This window comes from Dermacentor albipictus, chromosome 10, assembly GCF_038994185.2.
Source record: "Dermacentor albipictus isolate Rhodes 1998 colony chromosome 10, USDA_Dalb.pri_finalv2, whole genome shotgun sequence".
NCBI classification, from domain to species: domain Eukaryota; kingdom Metazoa; phylum Arthropoda; class Arachnida; order Ixodida; family Ixodidae; genus Dermacentor; species Dermacentor albipictus.
Window position 1 is genome coordinate 59,413,026 of NC_091830.1, and position 19,076 is coordinate 59,432,101.

The following is a 19,076-nucleotide window of genomic DNA, read 5'->3' on the forward strand; positions in this document are numbered from 1 at the left end:
GGAAGAAAGGTGCTGCAGGTATATATGATTGCAAGGCTAGTGAAGTTCTGATTACCTTCAGCCATATTTCAACTCATATCGTGGATAAAAGGCCTTGCTGTTCCAGAAGCATGGAAAAAGGTCAACGTTCTTCCCGTTCATATAGTCTAAATACTAAACGCTGCGTGCAAGAAAGGCGTAGCTAAAGTAACATTTTACCCATGCAATTACGGAACTGTGGCTCAATCTCTGTGTGACGAAACTACGCATAATCTGTAAGACAGGGCTTGTGAAAGAGACAAAAGCAGAAATGTCGAGCGTTCGTCAAAATTGCCTGCACCCGAACGTAACCTAACTATAAGCAATCACAAAAATATGCGCTACAATTTAAACGAAGCATATCAATGCTCGAAGCACTGGTCAAGCGCACATCTATGTGCAATAACATTATTTATAAACACCCTGAAAATTCAATCTACAAATATTTATAGCATCAGACATTTAATCCATGTGGATGTCAGCTGATGTCAGCGAAAGACAGCGCCTGTTTGACAACAATGATGGCGATGTACAGTCACAAAAACTTATAAACATGCAGAGTTAGTGCTTTAAATTCAGCCCTATTTAACGCTATTAAGCGCCATTAAGCGCATTCAGTCAAGAAAATACCTAATGTTCAGCGTTATTATTCGTTTGCGCTCGGCAGCAGCTATTTATGCATGGCGCGTAACTTGGCAACCTGAACTACCATGTACGTAGGCTTGCATGCGCTGTCTGTGCTCAAAATTAATGCGGACATCCGATGGGCAGCAATGTTCGCATCGTTTGCGCATCGCCCGCAATGGTAAATGCAGCTCATATTTACCATACCAGTGCAGATATTACAGCATACGGTGCTGCAGCTAACACTCCATTTTCGTAAACCTTTGATGAGAGTACATTTTCAATAAGGATATTCATTCATACGAAGATTCATGACTAGACGCGTCAGTCAGTAAAATTCTGGTGAAGAAACACAAGAAGGCAGCTTGTCGACGGCTGGTACTTCATCAAAACGTCCTAAAGCAATTCAACTTCTAGTTGACGTCTATCAAAGCAGATGTGTTCCTGAACGAGTTGTGTGAAAGAACGGGGAGGTTCAATGTGAAATGTATGTCAACTACAATTAGTAATGGTTTCTTCTGCTTGCAGTCACTACCGCTCGAGCCCTATGTCGCTTCGGCAGGCCCGATTTGTACGCTGTTTTCTTTGTAGATTTGTTCAATAAGGTATTATTATTATTATTATTATTATTATTATTATTATTATTATTATTATTATTATTATTATTATTATTATTATTATTAACCGTATAAGATACTATCAGACTCACGCTGTGTCGCCTACATTTTATCTACGTCAACTAGTGGTTCAAGCAATATAGCTTTGTGACTGAGTGGTTTGTTCAGCAATTTCTTCGAATGGCGGCATGGAAATGCGAAGGCGAGTAGCGTACGAGCGAGGACTTGTCTCATGTAGTACTTCAGTCTTTGGTTCCGGCTCTAATATACCCTTAAAATATATGTTGAACCTACTTAGCCAAAAGTCGCACGCTTTTGCCCATGAGCTACGTCGCGCAGCAAGGCTTGTAGGATACACGTAAGGAAAGTCAGAATTGCTTGACATCGGTGCAGTTCTTTAGATAACGGTACAACTTAGAGCATCACTAAAATGGCAGGAACAGTACACACACTCAGCCAATGAATAAACAGTGGATGTTGCGTGTATATATATACAAATATATATATATATATATATATATATATATATATATATATATATATATATATATATATATATATATATATATATATATATAATGTGTGTGTGTGTGTGTGTGTGTTATTAGTACGCTCCAAAGTTGGGATACGCGGGAGAGTTCGAGTAGGTTAGTGTTAGCACATGCCACTGACGGCTTTTAGGAGGGTGTGAAACAGCCTTTCAGCCGCAAACATGGTGTACCACGCGACACCCACAGATACGTTTATTGCACGTAAACCAGAATGTCGGTGGAGGAACGCCTGCCGAAGTGGTTCCCTTCGCAGAGAGAGAGAATAAACATTTTTATTGGGTGAATGCAGCTTTGGAGAGGCGTCCTCATTCCAGAATGCCTTGAGCTTCGGCCGCGTCCGGGGCTCGCGATCGTGACTGATCTCGTTGGCGGATTTTGATTGAGGATCCGGAGCGTAGCGGTATAAATTATGCAGCTAGCAAAGTTGCGGCACGCCTGTTGGGAGTCGGTCACTAAGATTTCAACCTCTCCTTGGGAGAGAGTGAGGGCTATGGCCGCTTCCTTGGCTTGGAGGGGATTGTTTCGTGTGAGCCAAATGCTGCTCCGATGTTCTTTGTTGACGACTATGGTGGCTGTTGTGGCTGCGCGTCTGGGGTAAGAAGCCTCGTCCGTGGAGGCTGTAGAGGGTAAAGTCCCGTATCACTTGTGTATGGCCAGGGCGTGGGCGTCCCTTCGCACGGCGTGGCGCACTGGGTGCATCTTGCGAGGTAGAGGACGTACGGTGATGTTGCTCCGGATGGCATGGCGTAAGCTCAAAGTCTGAGGCGATGGATGGCTGAGAGCGGCAGAGAGCCTTTCTGATAGCTGGCCCCCTTCGGTGGCATGCTCTCCTTTGCTGGGTTTGGCTTAACTAGAGAAGTGGTTACCTTGCAACTATTTCCAGGAAAACTAATGCGTGGAAACTAATGCGTGAACGACAGGGAGGGAGCCCTCCCTGTCGCACCTCCCCATAGCGCTCTACCTAGTCCAAACAGATGTCAACCTTCTCTATGAACGAGAGAAAAAGCATAACTTGATCGCAATCTAAAAAAAAGAATGCAGGGTCAACAAGGTCGACATAACTTCGTTAGGAATATGATTTTAATGATATACGAAATGCGTGAGTATTGAACACGAAACCGAGAGAGAAAGATAAATAACTAATTATTATCTAATCATCTAATAATCTGAACAGCCATGCACCTCAGCCTTGTCATTAGCAACGACGCTTGCGTAAATTATTTTTTTTCTTTCATTTAGTTATTACTTTGCTTATAATATGAACTCGATAATAAATTTAGGGTTAATTAGAAAATGTTATTTGTCACACGGACGCTTACGGCGTAGCCGTGTGAACAACGTATCTTGAAAGCCATGGGCGACATGGCCAGAGTGCGTGCCCCGAAGGGACTCATCTTCAAAGCAATCTGCGATGTTTGCTGAGTGCGCGTCGTCCTGGTTGCTTCGTATGCGCTGTGCCTTCAACATTTCGTTTGCGTTTAAACGACAGAGGCAAGAAAGTTAATTCGCGCGCAGCTGCTGCCGCGATTCCTCACTCCAGAGTTTTGGCAGCAAGTTTCCCCGGGCATCGAGCGATATGTGTACATGTTTACTGTTGCGCGCGTGACAAGGTGCCTGTTAATTTAATTAGTAAGCAAGTGTTTACAAGTTGATGCCGCCAATAAAACTACTATCGTTACTTCGCATAGCTATCTGATAAGTTCCTATCGCAATCTATGCTACGCTTTTCGGGCGAAACTGCAACTTCTTATTGAGCGCAAAAGCAGCGCACGTGGTGACTTTGGAAGCTAGAGCGTACGCAATCGCACAATATTGTAGCCATATATAAAGAAAAGATAAAGAAAAAGTCGAAGAGGCCATCGGATACCTTAGAAGAATACATTAAAAGAGCTACGTTATTTAGAGATGGCAGTGAGCCGACATATCTATGAGCTTCATGTCCCGATACATTGTTTGCTTACAGAGTGCAGAAGTGCACTCATTACTTTTCTCTTGGTACTACAGAAGTCGAATCCCTGGCGCCTGCTTCGCTTCCCTATGATGCGACGAAGCTGCCTACGGAGGACCCACATCAAGCATTGAAAATGCGGGGCAAGGAACAAAGCTTCACGAATAGTCTGAGATATGTAATGATTAAAGTGCCACTGTTTGCTTTCTGCGATATGCACTCATATTACAAACTGTCTGTATTCTTCAACGGGTTCTGTTGATCATACGGAATAAGTGCAGCACTTTTTTCGGCACGGCTTTGCCACTGGTTGCTAAGCTACAATAAAGGAGGATATATGAACGATTTCTTTCTACTCCGAACCTCTTTTAATTCGAAGTTCAAGGCTCAGATGGAAATGCGAGCGTGAATAAGATTGCCTTATAGGCAGACTCAAGCAGGACGTATTCTGGGAACACACAAAGAGTGTTGGATGACAAATGGCCTTAATCAGGACATACCCCAGGCGGTACGACGCGCACTCTCCGTACAAAAATATAAGAAATGGTGGACGGGGAAGAAGTCGGTTGTAGGTTGCGCTTGAATGCTTTCTGGCATATGCCTGCTGCATGTTCTTTTTTTGTCTTGGACATCGCTTCGTGAATTGAAACAGTTGCTGTCAAATATTATTTATCTTTTTCCACCCAGTGAATTCCGCTCCACGCTTGACTCAGCGTACTTCGTTTCATTATTCGATGGTGCTTCGCATGAAAGAGCCACTATGTTTCTTTTTAATTACTGTTTCTTTCGAGACAGCGGGGCTTTAACGAGCGACACTGTCAATATTCCGCGCATTACCTGAGAAAGAGTTTGCTCAGGTTTGTGGGCCAGAAAATAAAGAACAGCAACATAAGAGCAGTATTTAAAGGCGGGCTCCTCAGAAGACTTTCAGTACAGTCAAGAGGCAGCACAGAATGCCGATCGTGTGGAGCAGAAGCAACGTGTGCGGAGACTCAAACACTCGCTCTACTTCAAAATGTTGGTTAATATTTGGGTTCTTCCTTTTCCTAGTGGATCCAATGACCGGAGAAAATGTAAGTTTCTTGCGGTCAACGTGGTGGTGGGTAAAATAATGTCCCAAACATTCGAATCACTATATTATTTTTGGTTGCAGCGGTTCCGCAAACGGAGGTGTAAACAAAAGTTGAAAAAGGAAGAGCCTGATGCCGTGATCATTTGCTATGTAAATCTCACCGTTCACACAAAACATGACACACTTAGAACTTGGTAACCCCGTAAGCTATAGCTGTTGTAGTTTCAAAACATGCTAAGAAATTTTTAATGATCTTTTGTTGCAATTTGTTTTATTCATGCGAATACTATCGTGGTTTGACTTTCGTGACATAGTTTAGGACCCAGACGATGAGTGTTATTTTCGTGTTTTTTTACTTCTGATCAACTTTAGTTAGCGAAGCGTAGAGCAATGTTGCTAGGATAATTCGTATAACAATAAATTATAACGCAAAAGATGCATAACCTAGATAATAAACTTATGCGTTCAAAAATTACTTTTTTTACATTGCAGAAAATCGACACCCGCCTCAATCGAAAAAGTAAGTGCTCGTTTTTTTGGCATGACAACATACTGGCGAGTAACAGTTTTCCTCTTTGCTCGAATGAGTTCATGGTCATTTAAATGTAAAAAGTGGGAGATATTGAAGAGGCATGGATTGAATGTTATTTAGGTGTAATTCCTTATGAAATAATTAACCATAGTAGGGTGTCATGAGTAAGAATACTCTCGTACGAAATGGCCTGGCAGTGAAATGAATACAAATCTGCGAATTCCACACATATGAGTGAATTGCTCGTGAACGACTCTTACGCTCAAGTGTACCTGAAAGGTTTTTGCTGCATCTCTCCTACATGTTCACATCTATGTAGCGCAATGCTTCTCGGTCAGTGTATACCATGCGGCCCTATACCCACGCCCTAAGAATCACTTTTCGCCAAGCATGGAGGTCCAGGTCGATGGAGAGGAGATGTCTCCCGAGGAATTCGGTGAAGATGCCGGCTTGTGCATGATCGGCTCCAAAAGCCGGTCCGGCCCCAGCGCATCGCGGGATATACCTAAGAACGAAGCCTACTCCCGCACCGGCGAGGGAGACGGTCGACAACCGCCACGACGCTCACGGAACGTAAAACAACAAATACTCAAGGCCAGCAGAATGCCGGCTCTCCCGAGGAATGACATCAAGATCGTCGTTAGACCCAAGGGCGGCCTCAACACCGCAACGATTGGTGCACTCAGGATTGCGTCAGCTATATACCGGGCTGCAGGAGTGTCCGATCAAGACGCCAGCGAAGACACCATCTGCCCCAACACCCACCAAAATATCGTCGTTATCAGCACACCCAGCAGCACCAATGCAGAAAAATACAGGAAGCTCGAGGTCATCAGGATCGGCGACCGCCAATACGAAGTCAACGCGTATGAAACGGCGCCCGATCATACGGCCAAGGAGGTCATCCGAGGCATACCACTCAAAGAAGACTCCAGGACAATTAACTCCAAGATCGTGAACGACAGGAACCTGACAGCCCTGGCAGCCAAGCGTCTTAGCAACACGACCACAGTCATCATCGCCTTCGAAGGCCTAAATGTGCCCACTCTCGTCAGCTATGGAGGCACTCTGCTTCGCTGTTCGCTGTACAGGAAGCAGGTCGACATCTGTCACCAATGCGGTAGACTGGGGCACCGTATGGACGTCTTCCCAAATTCCCCGGACAAGATCTGCAGGGGCTGCGGTGCCAATAACCCAGACCCCAATCCCCAGTGCAAGCCAAACTGCCGCTTATGCGGAGGGAAACACCCTACGGCAGACAAATCCTGCCGAGCTAAATTCAAGAGCCCGTATATAGTCAAGAAACGAAAATGGGAAAGGAAAATAGCCGAAGCGGAAGCAGAACTGGAGGCGGTCAAGGAATCCGGAGAAGATCAAGCCCCCGCCCTGCAAAAGCCAAGATCCAGATCCAGAGGCCGGGCCAGGTCCAGATCGGCGTCGGCTACCGGGACCCCTCGTTCCCGCCAGCACAGCCAGTCGAGGAGCAGAGCTCGCAGTCGCACCCCAGGACCGGGCCGAGCCAGGTCCAGATCCATCCAGGCCCTCCCAGAAAAGGTGAGCTGGGCAGACGCGGTCAAGGGTGCGCCAAGGCGCGGGGTCTACGGAGTAACTGCCTCAGAACCGCAAGTCACAAAGACCATAGACAATGAGATTATTGCAGAAATACAACGTGAGAACGCCATGCTCAGGAGCCTTGTACAACAGCTAACCCAAGAGGTACGCGAACTGAGAAAGGTCGCGCCTCCCGCGCAAATCCCCATACCCACTCCCGTCAGAGCTCCTGCTCCGAGCAACAATGGCGAGGAACCGGACAAAGCAACCCCACCCACGAAAAAGCGAGCCGTACAAAGCCAAGACACCAGCCGCGCCGAACAGACGAGATCGGAAATAAAAGCCATGCTTACCGAACTACAAAGTGCAATCGGCAATCTGTCTTCCGCCATATCCGGCCTCACAACCAGGGTGGTCAAGCTCGAAGAATGTGCGATGTGGGCACCGTCTCTGTCGCAATCACCACAGCCAAACATGGGAACTCCTAATATAAATCCCGTAATCTCAGACGTTCCCATGGTGGCACCACCCCCCGTGCACCGCTCCAGTTTTTCAACAGCTTCTTCTTCAAGACTCCAGGATGGCCAGACACGATAAAGAGTTATTGGTCTGGCAGTGGAACTGCAGAGGTATAGCCGGGAAAAAACCTGTCCTACAACAACACGTAAGAAACATCCAACCCAAACTCGATGTGATAATGCTACAAGAAACCGTTGGCGCGTCGGCCAACATCCCGGGCTACCACGCCCTCGTCCCTAAATTCCAAAACGATAGGGGCATCGCCACACTAATCAGAAAGGGTCTAGTACCCATTGAACATGAGATTACAGGCCCGCGGGCCGAGGATATAATGATAGAAATTATTCCTAACAGAACGCAAAAGAATAGCATCTTCATATCGAACATATACAGTAGCCCATCCAAAAGACGGCAGCGTTTTCTCTCCCTGCTCAAAAAGGCAGCCGAGCTCGCCGGCCTGAACCCGCTAATACTGGGTGGGGACTTCAACGCGCCGTGCCATGCCTGGGGATACGGCCACACCAAAAACCAAGGGCAAACAGTTATGGCAGGACTCGCAAGACTTGGGATACACGCTCATCACGGATTCCAGCGCCCCAACGCGTATGGGCAATTCGGTTGCAAGAGATACCACACCGGACTTAACAATGGTCAAAAACATCGAGAGGGCTACCTGGAGAAACACCCTTGAAGACCTTGGTAGCGACCACATGATCATCGAGATCACGATCCCCCGAGCGGGAACCACCCTCCCAGTCAAAAGCTTCAAATGGACAGACTGGGACAAGTTCCGCAAGCACCGGGATGTCAGGCAAGACGACGAGCCAATCGGTGACATTGACAGATGGATCGCAGACTTGACCAGGGATGTCGGGGAGGCCACGTAAACCTTCACTCCCGATTTCATGACGGAGAAGATGGACAGTCGCCTCGCCCACCTCTGGGAAACCAAGAAATCCATACAAATCCGATGGCAAGGCCAGCGGTTCAATCGAAAGCTGAGAAAAAAGACAGCCGACTTAAACAAACAAATCGAAGAGCACTGCAACACCTTGAGCAAGCAACAGTGGGACGAAGTCTGCAATGCCGCGGATGGCCAACTCCACAACGGAAATACGTGGCGACTGCTGAGGCACCTGCTGGGCGAAACCCAGTGCAAATCCAAGCAAAGAGCCGACATGCAGAGACTTCTGCACAAAGAAAAAGGGGCGGCGAGCGAGAAGCAAATCGTCATGAAACTCTGCGACAAATACCTCCCGCAACGACCGACGGTCGAGCATGGCCGGTACACTGGCAGTCCTAGTCCCAAGTTAGATGAAGACTTCAGTGAGGCAGAAATCAGAACGGCACTCCAAGGACTCAACAGCAAGTCAGCCCCAGGACCGGACAGGATTAACAACAAAACGCTCAAAAACCTGGACGACAAATCTGTTACCAAACTCACGGGCTATATGAACAAGTGCTGGAGAGAAGGCCGCATCCCGGAGCAGTGGAAGAGGTCCAAGGCTATCCTCATACTCAAGCACGGAAAGCCGTTGAGTTTGGAGAAGATACGCCTAATCTCTCTCACGTCGTGCGTGGGTAATGTCTTGGAACAAGCCTTCCTGAACCATATCAACAGCCATCTAGAAGAGACGGAAGCCTACCCCCACACCATGATAGGCTTCCGATCCCGCCTGTCCACGCAGGACGTCATGTTACAACTAAAGAACCAGATCCTTGACGACAAGACAAGAAATACCAGAGCCATCCTAGGACTAGACCTGGAGAAAGCATTCGACAACGTCGCTCACGAGTCGATCCTTAAACAAGTGTCTAATCTGAACCTGGGGGAAAGGTCCTACAACTACGTGAGGGACTTTCTGAACGATCGCAAAGCCACCCTCATGGTTGGTGACCTCGAGTCCGAAGAACAAACCCAGGGAAGTGCAGGTACCCCCCAGGGCTCAGTTATATCTCCGCTCCTTTTCAACTTAGTCATGCTGGGTCTCCCCAGCAAACTACGCGAAATCGAAGGAATCCACCACGCTATATACGCAGACGATATAACGATATGGGCAGACCGCGGCAGTGATGGGCAAATTGAACATGCACTACAAACGGCCATTCACAAAGTGGAAGAGTACCTCCAAGGAACGGGCCTCAAATGCTCCCCGAGCAAGTCCGAACTACTCCTTTACCGGCCCACGCGCAGAGGCATGCCACCAAAGAGCTACACAGGACCCCGGGAGTACGAGGAAATCGGCCTGTACACCCAAGACGGAAACGCAATCCCGAAAGTAAACAAGATCAAAATCCTCGGAATGATCATTGAGGCCAACGGAGCTAACGGTGAAACCGTGAGGAAGATCGAAGGCAAAGTCATCAGCGCCACGAGACTCATAAAGAGAATAACCAATGGACATGCGGGCATGAAGGAAGACAACGTCATTCGACTGATCCACTCATTCGTTGTCAGCCACATCACCTATGTAGCCGCCTACCACAACTGGTACGTCGCGGAAAAGAACAAGATTAACACGCTCATAAGGAAAACGTACAAGATAGCCCTGGGCCTACCGGAATGGACGAGCACCGAGCTCCTGACTCAGCTGGGCATATACAACACCATAGAAGGAATAGCCGAAGCACAACGGATCTCGCAGCTCGAACGCCTGTCGACCACCACGACGGGAAGACAAATTATGAACACGCTCGGCATAACGTACCACAACCAGCACGGCCAGAAAATGCAAATCCCCAACAAAATCAGAGATACCATTATGGTGGCAACCTTCCCAAGAAACGTGCACCCCGATTACAACCGAGGTAGACGAAAGGCAAGAGCCGAGGCTCTGCTCCGTTCATTCGTCAGGGACAGAAACGCGCGCTTTGTCGACGCAGCCGAATATGCGAACGGCCAAACATACGCCGTAGTAGTCAAAGACGCAGAATCAAAAATCAGAACCACATGCAGTGTGTACACCAAACACTCGGAAATAGCGGATAAAGTAGAGATTGCGCTGGCCCTCACAGAACAGGAATGCGAAGTCGTACTAAGTGACTCGAAAGCGGCAGTAAAGAATTATGCCAAAGGTCGAATTTCCAAGGAAGCCATGTCCATTCTGGCCAGAGCGGGCAGATCCAAAACCGCGAGCTCGAGGATCATATGGTTCCCCGCGCACGTCACCACGGAAGGCGACGCGCTCCCGAACCTAAACGGAACAGCGCACCGGACGGCGCGAGACATGACCCGCCGCGCCGAACAGGGTAACGCCTCTCGCACGACAGCCAACGCTTCTCGAGCAGAAAGGGACAGGTTTACAAGATACAACGACATCACCAGTGCATATTTGAACGCCAGAAGGATATACCCACCGCCGAGTCCCAAATTGAACAGGAGGCAGGCGGTCGCTTGGCGACAACTCCAGACAAACACGTTCCCTAATCCATTCCGTCTCAAATGTATCTTCCCAGATAAGCATCAGGACGACACGTGCAAATTGTGCCAGGAAGGACCAGCAACACTCAAACACATGCTGTGGGAGTGCAATGTAGTTATAGGAGGGATGGCAGTTACTCCGGAGACCCTGTCGTCGAGGTGGGCCGCCGCTCTGCGCAGCTCAGACCTCGGAATCCAGACGTGGGCAGTCCAGCAAGCCCGTGAGGCGGCGTTGAGGCAGGGCCTTGACGTTCCTCCGTGGGAGACCTGAGCCCGGGTCGCGTTAAACCTTGCCGGACGTACAAGAGAGTTGCATCCATCCATCCATCCATCCATCCCCTATGTATGTATGTATGTATGTATGTATGTATGTATGTATGTATGTATGTATGTATGTATGTATGTATGTATGTATGTATGTATGGATGGATGGATGGATGGATGGATGGATGGATGGATGGATGGATGGATGGATGGATGGATGGATGGATGGATGGATGGATGGATGGACGGACGGACGGATGGACGGACGGACGGACGGACGGACGGACGGACGGACGGACGGACGGACGGACGGACGGACGGAAGGACGGATGGACGGATGGATGGTTGGATGGATGGGTGGGTGGGTGGGTGGATGGATGGATGGATGGATGGATGGATGGATGGATGGATGGATGGATGGATGGATGGATGGACCATCCATCCATCCATCCATCCATCCATCCATCCAATTGGAACATGCCACATTCCGTAGATTGCCCAAGATTTTTCACAAACGCTGTGGCACATGCGCGATTGCACGTACCCAGTGTTCCTTGTCTCTACGGGCGCTCGCCCACTGGCACGCACACAATGTCCAAATTGTTCATCTTGTTCGAGCACATAACCAGTCACCCACGCTGTAATATCGGAGAAACGCCTGCTTATACAGCCGGCAGCAATGAGTCACCGCTGGTATGTTGGGGGTAAGAGGCAAGGAAATATTTGCTTTAAACTGAAACAAATATTTTTTTTTTGGAGGAAAACTTGCATAAAGTGACCGGTTTAGGCGTAGAAGGATCAAGCCACTTTGTCAATATACAGCCTAAAGCACCAAAAGTGCCTGCGTGGGTTAGAAATACGTTTAACATCAGATGAAAAAAGCCGCTGTAACCTCATACCATAAAGTCCAAAGCAATGTCTATCGACACCGCCGTTTAAGCGTAATGGGAACTGCTTCGACAGGCGCATGCTGGAGCTGCAACATTACGCTGTACTATAGTGCTGCCTGCAAATAGCGAAAATTTAAATTCTTCTAGTTTACCCGCAAGAACCGCGGTATGATTAGGAACCATGCTGTGTCATGCATGCAATGTGTGCACCCAGTGCACAATATACAGCGGCGCTTTTGCATTTTCATCAAAATGCGACCTGCGTGGCCAGGATGCAGTTCAACATCATTGGGCTTAACAGCGCAAGGCCAAAGCCGCTAAGCCACTACGGCAGATGACAAGCAAGAATGTTGACATTGTTTCGAAACAAAGTACCACACCACAAAAAATCATGTTTAATATGGCGGCAAAGCTGCATTTTATTCTTTTGCTATGGCAATTTTTGACAAAATGTTCAGCACGATGGGTGATTGCAAATGGGCTGTTAAGTGTGATGTACAGTATGTTGCAGTGTTCAGCGGAATACATGTCTTGTATCTGACAGCTCAAACTTAGACTGATGTATTTCTTCAACTTTGTTATAAACGAAGCCTACAGGCCTGAAAAATATCAAAGCATCCTTCAACTTAGAGCTCTAATCAATAGGACGATGATGAATAGGTTCTGAACGAAGAACTTTATGACACGTACCGTTTCAGTGGAATATAATTGACAATCGCACTGTACGAACATAATACTGAAACATCGAACTAAAAGCGGTGGTTTACGTAATCCGCATGTTGAAACGAAAAGCTGCGATGTAGCAACACTGCTGCTGCTTGATATAGATATAAGTGATGGACGTTTTCTTCAGAGGTGGGCTGATAAAAATATTTTGGAAGGCGGGACAGTAGGGAATAATGTGTGTCAGGCCCAGCATTCACGAACATTTCTTAAGCTAAACTTTTTCGTTAGAGAAAGTGGCAGGCGAATTTGCAAGGTGCACTTCTAAAACAAAGGGCTTATAGATTCGCCCGCAGATGTTTGCTCCAACATAACACGTATACACATGCAAAAATCGGAGCAGAGTCATTCATATCGGCATCATTTGTTGCCACGTCTGCAAAGTTTAGTTCAAAAAAGATAGTTAACTGCCACATAAAGAGAGGTCAACATTACATTTTGTAAGAAAACGCGAGGTCAACATTATGCTCCTAAATAAAAAGGACATGCAGCGTTATGCATAATTCAGCCTTTCATGAATGAATAGCTAATGTACGAATACCCTTGCAAGAACGTTATATAAATGGTTTCCGGATTGGGATCCATCGATTTCCAGAAACACCATGTGACAGACTAAATGCAGAAATCAAAGTGGGATTTAATACTACCAGAGCAAAGCCCAAGACAAACCTTTCCTAAACGATTTTTATCTGCATCGCTCCGAAAACTTTTGTCGTTGTCTCATGACTGAGAGTCTGTTAGTTATTTGTTTGACAGAGAGCAAAAGGTGGATAACTATAACAGAAGGCTCTCGCAAACTTTTGCGTTAGTTTTCAGTATTCCAATAAAGTTAACTCTTTTGAATTACATTTTTTATTCGTGTGCGAAATTACAGATACCCGATCAACAAAAGTTCTATTCCTGCAGTAAATTGGAAAGGATCTTTTCCTCGTTGATAAGAAGCAGTATTCTCGGTTGATAAAATTGCTTATTATCAGTTCAGTAGAGACTCTCTCCCCAACCAAATGAGTGAAATGCTCCTTTCTCCCCGAACGCAAAAGTTACTCTGTGAAATCACTTTGCCGATATTACAATGCCTGAACTCAGATCAAGCTGCGTTCTTATACATTGGTAGAATGCCATATGAAATAGCCGTGTGTCCAGCACCAAATCTAACTATTAGTATTACATGACAAATATACTTACTTGCGATGTTCATGCCGATTGCATCATAAGCATTTGTTATACAACAATAGGTTACTTGCACCAAAATTATATTTTCACCCCTAAAATGGTTGCTTTATAAAACGCTCACACGTCGGAAACTTGATCATGTATCGGCAATTTGTGATCCATATGATGAAACTGATGTGACCACACTGCGCGCATTAGTGGCATGAAAACTGTTGTCGAATTTGCCTGAGTTACCACCGCAATATATCTATAGTCGGATACAACTTTAGAAAAAAGGGGAGGCCCCACCCAGATGACCGAAGCGCGACAGCCGATTGCCTCCGAGACTAACGTAGTCCCGCTCAAAACATCGTGCAACTGAAACACTTAATTCTCGGTATAAATAAAGACTTTTGCATTTTGATAACTGGTTTGTTAAAGCTCTCATGGGCTACAGCACATGCCAGATAGCGGCAGAAAAATAACCCCGCGCCTTCTACAACGCTGCCCGTCGTCTGCTCTTCAGCTTCATTGCAAGTGACAAAATTAGAAAGAGCATCTTTGCAACGCTTTTCCGCTTGTTCACTTGCACACGGCGTATCTACTACTCGTTTCTCATGCTTAAAATGAATCACTTGCTATTGAAAAAGTACTTATATAAAACAATGAATTTATCGCAACCATTACAAACCTTGGGCGAGAATACGGTAGGGGCAGGGAGGTGCAAAAATGCTTCATTCATTGTTTTAAATAAATATTCTTGGTTTTAAATAGCATAAAATTTAGATTTTTTGGTTTTGTGTTTTCACAATTTCACAGCACGCATTCTACAGCTTACGCGTGCCGTGAGAACTGGTGGAGAGCAATCAATCGACGGTGGTACACAACGCTCGAACACCGTCGCTAGACGCTCGTCTATCTCACTGCTGACAATGGAGAGGTTTAGCTTGTCCGGTATTCCGGTAAAACGCAGGCGGACGGGTCGGGGCCTTGGGGCAGCAACATGATCATGCCAGCAGCGAAGAAGAAGAATACGCTCGGTTACATTAACTGTTTCTGTCTGTTTGAGCACTGCGTCACCAGGTGGCTGCACCATGTAGACCACTCGACCACTCACGTTTACACCTCCGCCCCAACGCCCCATCCGCCTGCGTTTTACCGGAATACCGGAAAAGCTAAATTATAGTTCACGCTAAGTTAACGGCGACAAATATTTGCGTTGAAGGCTTCTTCTGCAAATAGTTTCTGTTGCGCGCACTTTTCTGATTCCTCCTGAGAATGGCTTTGCTCCACCGCTTCACCCCGTCCGACGAAAAACGCAGCTAGACAGTATACGAACACAGTCGCCGCTACCGTAGGCTCCAGCCTTTGGAAAACTTTCTCGCCGTAACTTCACTCGGAAGCGAAATGAAACAACATGGAACAAGCACGCAGCACGCGTGTTCGCAGCGGTCGCCACGGGATCCTGTTTACAGGCAAAGCGTAGCGCAGCGCCAGCGATGCTCGCTGCAATGCTCCTTCGCCGGATCACGGCTCAGAATAAATGCACGCGGCACAAATGGCGCATCGCAAGCTCGCAGTAATATTTCCGGCATGTTAGACCATCACAAACAGTTCTGGAATCCACTCTGACGAGGGGCTGAAGCGCACAGCTGACGCGACCTCGCGCAGTTCGAAGCGCGGGCGGCCATCTTCTCCGTCGGCGGGGTCACCGGCCGTCTGGCTCATGACGTTTGTTCAGAGCGCGCGCCTATTGGTGGATGCTCGTGTGCCTCCGCCTCGGAGGAGTAAACGCCGCCTTTTTTCTAAAGTTGTATCCGACTATAGATGAATACGCTTTCATAAATACTGCGATCACCCTGTACAGCGATAGGATTTCCTTCTTCGACCCCCATACGTTTTACGTTGCACTGATGGTCGTCCTACGGGGGAACTATTGTTTTGTAGCGTGAAAATTATTTCAATGCATTTTCTTCCCCATAAATCATAAGAATAGAAGCTCCTCCATGCTGACATTGTTTAAATGAAGGACTACTATGCCTTTAAGGAAGCGTTGGCTAACATTGCATAAAAAGCCATTATTTGCACTACGTACAACTTCAGTTAAGCCACAAATTTCGCTTTAACTGATTAGCTAAAATAGTAGTAGAAGCTAAGCTTTTTTATATATTCAGACGTATAGCCAATTTCACGGTTTCCTGTTTATTTTTCATAATCGCTACCACCGATGTGTACTAAACAAAGCGAAAACGGCAATGTCTTTCTTACTTAGTCACTCCCGCTTTTGTTTAGAAGATATCTGGATTTTCAGCTTTTTTTGCGGGGCAACCAAGAAGATTGTGCAGTGTAGAAATGCGAAATCTAAAATTAGTTGAGCAACCAAGAATAGACAGCACAAATCAGATATTCAATCGGACACGCGCTCATTTACAGCGGCATTCTGCCACAATGAAGACTGCCATGTCATGCTCAGGTGCTTGCCTCTCACCCCGCAATTCCCAGCAAGGGCGTCGTTGTGTTGATATCTTTGCAAGCGACAGTTTGCGTGTTACGGGAAGAGACGATTTCAGTGACCAATGGGCCCTTCATCCACCATGGTGGACTTTACAGAGAAGGCGGTACCTTTAGTGAGCAGTAAGACGAGTTGGACCGAGAAGCCCATCACAGCGTATTGATCCGTTGAAACGGAGAGGAAATTTCACCCTGTTGTCGAAGGACGGCCCACACCCACTGCGGAAAACTGGCGTAGAAGCCGGCAATTTTAAATTATTGTTAGCAAAATGAAACTAAGCCTATCATAGCGTAGTTTTTGGGTCAAAAGCCTCCCACAACTACTTCATCGCTGTCAAGAAGATGAGCGTGCTCCCTTTCGTTAAGTAAATTACTCTCATGCGATGCGCCTAGCGTCTCAAGCGTTGGCTTGCGCGAGTTTATTCCGTTCATTGTCTCATAAATGATCTGAGAGCATCGAGCTTCTATGCATTTTACAGAGCAATTCGCGTTCGGTTGGACATTAGGCCACCCCAATATCTTAAGTAGTACGAAACCCAAATTTCAACTTGGCCCGTCCACAAATTTCAAGCTGGCCCACCCGCACAACCGCTCCTGCGTTGAGCGTTGGCGTGCTGGGGCATCGTTCCTCGGCGCAACCGAGCGAAAGAGCACAGGCGAAAGATGACAGCGAACGAGGAGTGCAGCGGTAGATGCAATAGCGCGCGAGGAGGAAAGTGGAGAAGGCTGCTACAGGGAAGAAAAAGAAGACACTTTATTAATGAATGTATGGCAGTTTTTTGTTCTGGTGGACTGCCGCCAGATTCATGGGCAGTACCCCGTAGTGGGTTGTGCTATAAATTAAGGCACCGAATCAAATCAAACCAAACCTGAGGTGGCGGCTCGAAGTCCTTGGGCTCAGGCGCCATCTTCGGCTTGCCGGGCGGCTCAGAGCTGGTCTGCCAGCTCTGAACTTTTGCGAACCGCCTCCCAGCGGCCGGCGATGCTGACGGAGAAGATCCCCGGGGGCTCCCGCAGCCGGGGCGGCGTCGGGAAGAAGCGAGCTCGAGGCTACCCGTACTGTGGCAACGGCGGCGATAACGGACCCTGCCTGAACGGAGGCGGTCTCATTACCGTGGTTGCCAGCCCATTCCCAGAGCATGTGTCGCAGCGTTCCTCTGTGTCCACAAGCTTTACAGGCATCTGTTAGACACACACCCGGGTAGCAGTGATGAACGACGGCGGGACTAGGGTAGGTGTGTGTCTGGAGCAAGCGTCATGTTACGGCCTCATTCCTGTTTAATTTATCGTTTGGTGGCAGGAATGTGCGTCTTTCGAGTCTGTAGTCTTGGGTGAGGTCTGTGAACGTGGTCAGGCGATCGCCTCACGCCCATTGTGATTCTTGTAGCTGCATTTCTGTTGTAGTGTCCCGATCCGGCAGATCCGATGCCCCGCTCTCGGGGGCGGAGGCGGCGGCCACATAATCTGCGGCAGCTCGGCGTGTGAGACCTCGCAGGGAAAGCATGACGCGGAGAACGGAGCAGGAGTGGAGGGAGCGGAGGAGCCGAGCGGAGCGCTCAGTGGCCGGCAGCCATGGCACTCGCCGCCGCGTAGGCGATCTCATCAGCGCTTTTGAGTAGGGCCCAGGATGAAGTGAGGTGGGAAAGCTACGCTCGTCCGCAGTGTCAGCTGCTGATGCCAGTCCGCGGCAGCAGAATATGTGACGTAAATCACTGCTCCTGCAAGGCGTTATGGCGAGCGGCTACGAGTAAGGCTACGTGTGTGACGCTTTCTTGGGTGATGTAGCCGCTGACAGCAGCGGTACGATATCCCCTCGATGAAGGCACCCTCTCGTCGTTGGCGGAACAAAAACGTGAGAAGAAAAGCATGGTGCCGCGCAAGACGGGCTGTGCGGAGACGATGGCTACGATATGGCGCCTGAGTAACGCGCGCTACTCACTGCGTTTTGTTCCTAATACAAGCATATATAATCATAATAGAAAATATCGACACGCAAAATAAAGCCCGCATAGAACTGCGCTCGGATTTTACAGTATCGTAATCACCAGTAAATTTTTATCGGTTTTTAGCAACATCTAGTGTCCCAAATTGGCCCTAACACCTGGGAACTGAGGCACCGGAACCTTAGGATGACAGCACAGGAACGCCATCACTTTAACATGCGAAGATTTGGGCAATTTCACTTCCTCTTCAGATTTATAGAGCGCCTACAGAGGGCACTTGACTACTGCTACGGGTATTGTTAGCTATTCCGTAAGCTACCTTGGCACTCTCGCTTTGACGTTGTTGTAGTCGTTTACCATGACCACACCTTAAACGTGGTTCTCCAATAAGTAGCTGATATTCGGCCCAGTGTTCTCTTGTCGGTATTTGCCATTCTTAGCATCGTTATTGTAATGCATGCCTCTTTTGTGCTTCCGACGCTCTTTTTACAAGCATGAGAACGGCGAATTACACGCATAGCCGCCACCATTCTGCGGAGACTGTTTTTGTGGGATGCACGCAGCGTAATGCCCGTCCAATGCAGTATTGCTGAATCTGGCCTCCAAAACGTATTTACAGATGCTCTGAGAGACGGTTCTGAGCGCCAAACTTTGAACTACACGTCCACCACTGTCGTTTCACGAGGTCTTATTGGTCAGTGCAGTCGACTGGCAAATACGACATACACGATCTTTATGGT

At 47.7% G+C, this 19,076-nt stretch overlaps 2 protein-coding genes across 4 annotated transcripts in view; one reads left to right on the forward strand and one right to left on the reverse strand.

The window, feature by feature from the left end:
* LOC135912124 (trypsin-like) overlaps positions 1-19,076 on the reverse strand; it is a 339,009-nt gene that overhangs the window by 216,738 nt on the left and 103,195 nt on the right. The gene's annotated exons all lie outside the window — the stretch shown is intronic.
* LOC135912122 (venom peptide isomerase heavy chain-like) overlaps positions 4,672-19,076 on the forward strand; it is a 51,011-nt gene continuing 36,606 nt past the window's right edge. The window contains exons 1-2 of the mRNA XM_065444505.1: positions 4,672-4,831; positions 5,323-5,350. Of these exons, the coding sequence (XP_065300577.1) occupies positions 4,712-4,831; positions 5,323-5,350 (148 nt within the window). The 5' untranslated portion in view covers positions 4,672-4,711. The remainder of the gene's footprint in view (positions 4,832-5,322; positions 5,351-19,076) is intronic.